This window comes from Ctenocephalides felis, unplaced genomic scaffold (assembly GCF_003426905.1).
Source record: "Ctenocephalides felis isolate EL2017-DRISC unplaced genomic scaffold, ASM342690v1 CF-g0.4_SCAFFOLD_00845, whole genome shotgun sequence".
NCBI lineage: Eukaryota > Metazoa > Arthropoda > Insecta > Siphonaptera > Pulicidae > Ctenocephalides > Ctenocephalides felis.
In genome coordinates, this window is record NW_020536999.1 from 49555770 (window position 1) to 49564009 (window position 8240).

At 27.9% G+C, this 8240-nt stretch overlaps 2 protein-coding genes across 2 annotated transcripts; both read left to right on the forward strand.

The window, feature by feature from the left end:
* Positions 1–1860: 1860 nt before the first annotated feature.
* LOC113364287 (chymotrypsin-1-like) lies at positions 1861–3660 on the forward strand. Its single transcript, XM_026606777.1, has 4 exons — positions 1861–1928; positions 2046–2205; positions 2930–3317; positions 3435–3660. Exons 1-4 carry the CDS (start codon positions 1877–1879, stop codon positions 3585–3587), a joined length of 753 nt encoding a protein of 250 aa, XP_026462562.1. The 5' UTR covers positions 1861–1876; the 3' UTR covers positions 3588–3660.
* An 849-nt stretch (positions 3661–4509) lies between these two features.
* LOC113384899 (chymotrypsin-1-like) lies at positions 4510–6985 on the forward strand. The gene is made up of 4 exons (XM_026622676.1): positions 4510–4567; positions 6097–6265; positions 6344–6731; positions 6827–6985. The coding sequence occupies exons 1-4, from the start codon at positions 4510–4512 to the stop codon at positions 6983–6985; spliced, it is 774 nt and encodes a 257-aa protein (XP_026478461.1).
* The last annotated feature ends 1255 nt before the right edge of the window (positions 6986–8240 follow it).

The following is an 8240-nucleotide window of genomic DNA, read 5'->3' on the forward strand; positions in this document are numbered from 1 at the left end:
CTTGAATACTTTGTTTTTTAAATGAAATCAATGTCTATTTATATTTGGTGCTAAACAATAAATAAACAAATTTTCATATTTTCAGGGAGATTCTGGTGGTCCTTTGATCTACAATGGAGAGCAAGTTGGTGTCACATCTTTAGTCTGGGAAGGTTGTGCTGTGGGCAATCCTGATTGTTTACCAGAATTTCTCTTTATTTAGATTGGATTGATTAAGTCAAGAAAGAATATTTAATTAACTTTTTAAATTTTATAATTATCTTACAAATACAATTTATTTGTAATCAACCTAACAGTTTATTTTTATTCTCATACTCATTTCGGTGCTTGATTGTACATAATTATAAATTATAATTTACAAATAATTTTATTACACTCGATCTTGATTAGTAAATTGAAAACAAACGTAATTATTTACAGGAAATATCAATTGATGCATTTGTCCTAAAAAAGGAGATCTTTTATTGAAATGATATAAAACTATATCCTAAAATGATTTATACTAGAAATTGTGAAATGAAATACAACATAATTTTTTTTGTTTAAAACTATTGTTCACTTCTAATTCTTAGTAAAATTATAATTCATTGCTCAATTAAACAAACAATAAATGTAAGTATGAATATTATCTCTTATAACATGATATATCTATTATAAATTGCTGATTTATGTAACAATTCACAATTTAAAAGTATTATTTTAATTTTTGATTTAATAAATTGCATTAAATTTATATAGAAAAAAAATCTTCAGAATTTTATACAATAAATTTATTTTTTATTTTTATATAGTCTGTAATGAACCTTGTAGATAATATGCAAAATCCCAACTCAAATAAAATTAAATATACCGACAGCATTTGTAAAATTCAATAATTAAAAAATTTAAGAAATCACAATGTATATTGTAAAATATTAATTACTATATTCATGAAATTAATTCATGTTGACCACAGAATTAGTGAACTTCAAAAACTTCAACAATAACGGTGATTTTAGAAAAATAACTTGAATTTTAATATTTAATTATTTATTACTAAGAAGTGGTACATAAATAAAAAAACAATTCAAAAAATGATAATATAATGGAAATTAAATTTACTATTCTGCAACACGATTTTACGAATCTTTATAAATCTTTACAAAAACTCTTTGAAATTTATTGTAGTGTTTTAATTTTTAAAAAATGTTCAAATAATATAAAAAAAATCAATTGCGTATATTGATTAACAAATAAGAATATTACAGTAGTACTATATTTAACTTCCCGTAGAGTAAGTTAAAGTAATGGGCCGAAAATCAAAAATGAAATTTGTGCATATCTTCACGTTTCAGATATTAACGTTTCTGAACATTTTGGCATACATCAGAAAAACGGATATGTGTGTGTATGTTTTGTGTGTCCACATTTGTTCGTTTACGTTTTCGGGCGCACGGATTAACCGATTTGAATGGTTTAAAAAACATTCGATGCCTATTGATCGGGAGATGTGCTGATAAGTTTTTAGCAAAGGCAGGTTCAGCCATTTCGAAGATACAGAGCTAAATGTACAAAAAATGTTGTTATATTGATATAATGCTAAACTACATTCTGAATATGGTTCTCATTAATTACGCTATATAAAAAAAATCTAAGAAAATTGAAACTAAATAAAAATTCAACTGATATGATTATCAATATCATAAGACGTCTACCTACTGGAAATTTCTATAATTGAAATCATTATCAAGCACACTTGAATTAACAATTATAATTGAAATAATAGACGATCTGAAGTGAAGTGTTTCACGAAATCTCTATTGAAACCATATAAATATTAGACCCACATAATAAATTTGGTTATTTTCGGTTTTATTGCAGAGCAATAAATAAACAAATGGAGATGAAGATTTTGTTTGTAATTGGGGCTCTGATTGGAGCCAGCGTGGGTTAGTGGTTGCATTTTAACTTGGTTTGGTTAAATATTGTCTGTCCCATAAATTAGTTATTTATTTTATTTTAAAATATATTATTGAATATGTATCATATAGTAATATATTTTTTAGGACTTCCAACTGACTCAAATCGCATTGTTAATGGAATTAATGCCAAAAATGGTTCTGCTCCATATATGGCTTCCCTAAGAGATATTAATGGAAACCATTTCTGTGGAGCATCGATATTGGATGAACGCTGGATTCTTACTGCTGCCCATTGCCTTACTGAGTAAGTACTAATATATCGATTTAAATTGATAATAATAGTCATTAAGGCAAATTGCTGGAACTTTCCGTACCGTAATTAAAATTTGGTACGGAACCCAAAAAAATTTGCACAAAATGTGTACACATTATTAAAATCTATATAAAATATCTGATAATTTGATGTACATATGTCCAATAAACATTTTTGACCGACAAATGACATTTTTCTAACTTATTTTTATTGAGATACCACAACCGCTGACCTGCCTTCCCAAAAATACAATCAGTTCTTCATCTTGTCAATACAAATAAAATGTTTTTTGAATTATTGAATCGGACGCTCCGTTCCCTTAAAAACTGAGTTACCGTTTTTGGCACATTTACACCTGCCTTCGTCAAAAACTAATCAGCACGTCTTTTTATCAATACGAATCAAATGCTTTTTGAATTATTCAAATCGGTTGATCCGTGTTCCCGAAATCGTGGACAAAAATTTGTATCCGCACACACACATCCATTTTTTCTAAGCTTTGAATTGTAAAGATATATAAAAATTTTCATTTTCGATTTTTTTGCAATTACTATAACTTACCCAACGGGAAATTAAATAACCCTGTTCATAAATATGTTTTTTTTTCATATGCTTCATAAATGTTGTGCCATATATACAAACATTGCATATAGCAAATATACCAACATCTACTTATTTATCTACAATATATTCTTATTTTTTATTTTCTCTTAAGCGGTCATCTAGATACAGTTTACGTTGGTTCAAATCATCTTTCTGGCGACGGAGAGTACTACAATGTAGAAGAAGAAATCATCCATGATAAATATTTTGGTCAAATAACCGGCTTTAAAAATGATATTGCTCTCATCAAAGTTTCTAGTGCTATAAAACTAAGCAAAAATGTTCGTCCTATCAAATTGCACAAAGATTTTATACGCGGAGGTGAAAAATTAAAAATTACTGGATGGGGATTGACCAATCAAACTCATGGTGAAGTTCCTGATGCTCTCCAAGAGTTACAGGTAGAAGCACTTTCTAACTCTAAATGCAAGGCAATTACTGGTGTCCATCTTCCTGCTCACCTCTGCACCTTCAAAGCACCTCAAAAGGGTGTATGCATGGTAAGTTAAATAATGTGTATATTTTTATATATCTTTTAAATTTAACTATCAAACATGATATTAGTCGTAGAAGTTTCACCTAAATAATAATATTATTATAATTTTTATATTTTCTAGGGTGACTCTGGTGGTCCTCTGGTCTATAAGGGCAAGCAAGTTGGAGTCACATCTTTCGTCTGGGAAGGTTGTGCTTTGGGCAACCCTGATTTCTTTACAAGAGTTTCGCTTTATGTAGACTGGGTCAAAAAGATGCAAAAAGAATATAAATGATATGTTGATTGTCACTAAAATGCATCGATTTGGATAATTTGGTTGTGAATATAATTTTATTTCTAGCATCAAATTTGTTTTAATTATCGAACCTAAGTAATCAAAATTGAAATATAAAGATGATTGAAAGTGATTAATTGTAATAGCTACTAATATATATTATTAATAAGAGCAAAGAGTTAGAAAGATTTAATTATTTAGGAAGAGATTTTTGTATTTTATACAGAGAATATTTGTTTCACAGTAAATAATACGTACAATTTGAAGTTGCAGAATGAATAAAAACTCATTTGATAGGCATGATGAAATTCATTAATAGTAATATTTAGTTAGTACCTGCATAATTGATACTAGCAGGTGAAACTAGAAATAGCTCAAATTAATTAGTGATTAGAGCTGTAATAAATTTTAACCATTCTCTGAAACGACAGACTGATTTTACGCATTCGATACAAGGTTATAATAATGTCTATCTAAATTTTTTTTAAAAGTCGTTATAAATGTTATACCTTCCAAAATTATATACCTATATTGATGTGCAGATATATTGCGCCTCTGCTTAAATATAAAAAAAAACATGTGCAAATGAGTTTGTATTAGAGAAAATGCAACAGTGAGTTGAATTACCAATGCATTTTACATTAAAACACTGATTGATCTGTCGTGACTATATACACTTTCATACCTGTGTTTTATATATTATGGTTTACTTGTATTACAATTTCTTTGCATATACTTTCGACTCCATAATAAAAATGAAAGTTACTGCATTATTGCATTCGACATAATCAAATGTTTTACTAGTACTATAAAATTATTGTTATATACCGAATTATTTGCAAAATTTACTTGATAAATAATAAAATAAATTTTATTTATATTACATTTAATATATAACAATTAAATATATATTGTGTTAGGTATGAACATAAAAGTTCTGTATTCCTTGGCAGTGTATTTCTTCATACGAGCAAAGACAGGTAAGAGTAATTTCACATGAGTACAATTTGATGACTTGAAGTAAAATTTAATAAATTTGTATAAATGGCATAAGTTTTTTTATAAATTAAAGCTTTCAGCCTAATGTCTGAGAAAAACTATTGTTTTTTTTCTTAGATGTACCTGCACTTGCAGTGAATATAAAGTTTCAATATAAGGAATAAAGAATTAAAAGAATAAAGAATTTTTTTGTGAATTTTGATTGCTAAATAAAAAATAACTAGTTTTAATGCAAATAGAACAAATATAAAAATGGGCCCAAAATGAATGGGATAGAGCGGGGTTTAAAGGTCCGCCGGTAAAAGATCCATAACCGATATCTCAAAAATCAGTAAAGTAAAGAATTTTTAACCACAATATTTGAAAGTAGAGGGAAAAGGGTGTATAACTAACCATCACCTTGATTCTTACGATGTTATTATTAGGAAATAAACGAAAATGTTTGAAAATCCATAACAAAAGTATTTTCTTTCGTTGTTAGTTTTTTGGTCGTGAGCACTGTTGTTTAGTTTACAAGATCTTAATATATTTTTAAGTATGTTTTATTTCATTATTTTATAACATTTATTGTTAATTTTAAATTAGACTCAACAGTTTTTCATATAAGTTTACTGTAAAAGCTTATACGCGGATGGGGTAAAAATAACCAACTAAACCTTTATCTTAGCAAAGGCGTAAAAAATAAAAAATAGCAAATAAAATAGTAAATTAAGTTAAAAAAGCAATTTTTCAAGAGAAATTAAATAAATAATTATTCGAACTCTGCTGATAAATTTTTGACGAAATACCAGATCAAGGTTATTTACAGTAATATCTCTGTAAAAAATGCACCTATGAAAGTTGAAGTTGAATAATGTAGCTATTATTTTGTAAAATCCCTCTAAAATTAAAACATGACATTAAACTTGTTCACCCCGACTATGGGGTAAAAAGGACAAGGTTACAAATTTTTGTAAAACAGTATAAAACCATATTTTTCACAATGGGCTAGGAGTTTTACTGAAAATAGTCAGACAGTTGTTTGTTCGATCTGAGGTATTTGTTTTGTTCTAATTTTTTTGGTGTTCACAATATAAATGAACCTTTCAAAATCAAATTGGACCTTTATTCCCAGCCCTATCCTATAAATTCTTCTTTAGATAATTTTTTAAAATAATCGAGTTCCTTATCATCAACGAACACATCATTACAAGGTTTGCATGGGAAAGTGGGGGTAAAATTTTCAGATATTGAAACAAATTGCAAGTACTTTTAACAAAAACAAGTGATAAAAGTGTTAAAAATTTCAGGTACATATTTTTTGTTTCTCATTTCCTACTCTTTTTAAAATTTCTATAAATGCAGAAGTACCTTACTTAACTTCCACATATCTAACATATGTAGTGAGAATATACCTATTTTTGAAATATTTGATGTGTGTGTGTAAACAATATAAATATTAATATAATTTATATGTATGTATAACCAATATCAATATTGATATAATTATGATTAATATATAATTATCCAGTCAAAGCACAGTCTGAATATACGAATCGCATTGTCGGAGGTTCTAATGCACGAAGAGGATCCGCACCTTATATGGCATCATTGAGAGATATCAACCGAAACCACTTTTGTGGGGGATCTATTTTGAATGAATACTGGGTACTGACGGCTGCCCATTGTGTCCACAACAGGTTACCATATTAAAATTAGAAAATTAGAATATCAAGTATCTGTATGTTCAATGTAAAACTCTTTCTTTTGGTTATTAGCGATCGCCTGGACACAATTCACGTTGGCTCTAAACATCTTTCGATAGGAGGATTATTCTTTCCGATTAATAAAATAATTTCTCATGAAAATTACATTGGTCAAACCGATGGCTTCAGTAACGACATAGCTTTGATCAAAATCAGGGGCACCATTGTGTTCTCCAGAAATGTGCAACCAATACATTTAAAAGAAGATCGAACACCAGGCGGTGAAAACCTTAAAATAACAGGATGGGGATTTACCAAAGCTAATGTATTTACAGTTTCTGAAAAATTAAAAGAACTCAAATTAAAATCATTATCAGATGAGCAATGTGAGCAAAAAATTGGTTTCAAAACACCTACTCATATCTGTACTTTTAGGGCTAAAGATCGAGGAGTGTGCATGGTGAGGAAATTGATTTAAAAAAAGTTCTATTGATGTAGTGATTAGTCGGAATAGATCATCAATTAAATCATTTTTTATTATGTTATTATTTATAGGGAGACTCAGGTGGTCCTTTAGTGCAGAATGGGCAACAAATAGGTATAGCATCTTTTGTATGGAGCGGCTGCGCCAAAGGCTTTCCAGATTTTTTCACGAGGACATCATTATATATTAATTGGATATATGATCGTTTCAGAAATGATCACTTAACTTAATAGTTAAAGATAAATATGCTTAATTAGCAAGATACTTCAAATTTTTACAAACAATATGATCTCTTATACAATAAATAGCAATGATTTGGGTACGAAAAAATAAATTGAAATAATTTTCTATAAAATCATATAAACAAAACATGCAGTAATAGAATTTAAGATATTATTTAAGTAGACATCAAAATTAAATTTATTTTATAAGTTATGTTTTTAAATAGGAATTATAAAATTGTAGATAACTCAATTTTAACTCAATTTGGTCCGCATTTGAAAAGTGCGGACTATCTTATTAAAGTTAATATTAAGAGCTAAAACTTTCAGAATTTTTTTATAAATTTGGAAGCATTGAGCTGGAAATTGAAGCTGGGGTCGAAGGAATTCGAAAATATCCATATTAAGGATCACCCTAATATATATTTACATATTCATATCTTCTGTAATGATGTATGTAAATTTACTCTTCCTAAACGATTATTCGAATTTTGATATATCTTTCTGAAGTTTGTTAGAAGAATTTTTTAGAATGTGATTATAAATAAAAATTAATGGAAAAATCGCAAAAAGACATTGTTTAGCATTGAAATGAAAACGAATGTAAACTGTCATCTGCCAAAAAATTCAATTTACTTTTGAGCCTAGACGATATGTATAATAAATTTATGATTATGAATAAAAAAATGAAATGTCTACATTATTATTGTCGAAAAGCAGCTGAGATGTGCCAAAAATTAAAATAAGATACAATATATGTAGATTGAATGATACACATATGAACAGGATTTGGCAAAATAATTCACTTGAAACATAAAATTAAGTAATAATCAGGGCCGGTCCTACCTCGAATGCGACGCATGTGAAAAATACGAGCGCACGCCTTAGGGGGCGCCAACACAAGATTCGGATATGAAATTTTCAATATAGTTTTTTTTAATATCATCCAATAAATACATAATTTCTTTGCATATTCTACTATTCTTTTCACAATATTTTTAAAATACGTTAAAAATTTCACTTTAAAACAACAAATGGGAAAGAAAATGTGAATTAGAAGAGGTTTAAGATGCAATTTTGGATATCTTAACTAATAAAAAATTAAATTAAAATAATCCAACATGAAGTACCAGTTTTATGTTACGGTTATGTTTAATAATGAAAGCCTAAAATTTTTTTGCTCTCTATGATTTGCTCGATATAATAATCGCATAAAATGCCCAAAATAAATAAGTAAAATGTTTCACAAACCAAATATTAATTA

Bases quoted from the DNA above. Each gene is read 5' to 3' on its own strand.
- LOC113364287 (XM_026606777.1), top strand. From the start codon at position 1,877: ATGGAGATGAAGATTTTGTTTGTAATTGGGGCTCTGATTGGAGCCAGC. The intron at 2,206-2,929 runs GTAAGTACTAAT...TTTTCTCTTAAG, and splicing joins GCTGCCCATTGCCTTACTGA to CGGTCATCTAGATACAGTTT. The intron at 3,318-3,434 runs GTAAGTTAAATA...TATATTTTCTAG, and splicing joins CTCAAAAGGGTGTATGCATG to GGTGACTCTGGTGGTCCTCT.
- LOC113384899 (XM_026622676.1), top strand. From the start codon at position 4,510: ATGAACATAAAAGTTCTGTATTCCTTGGCAGTGTATTTCTTCATACGA. The intron at 4,568-6,096 runs GTAAGAGTAATT...ATAATTATCCAG, and splicing joins CTTCATACGAGCAAAGACAG to TCAAAGCACAGTCTGAATAT. The intron at 6,266-6,343 runs GTTACCATATTA...TTTGGTTATTAG, and splicing joins GCCCATTGTGTCCACAACAG to CGATCGCCTGGACACAATTC.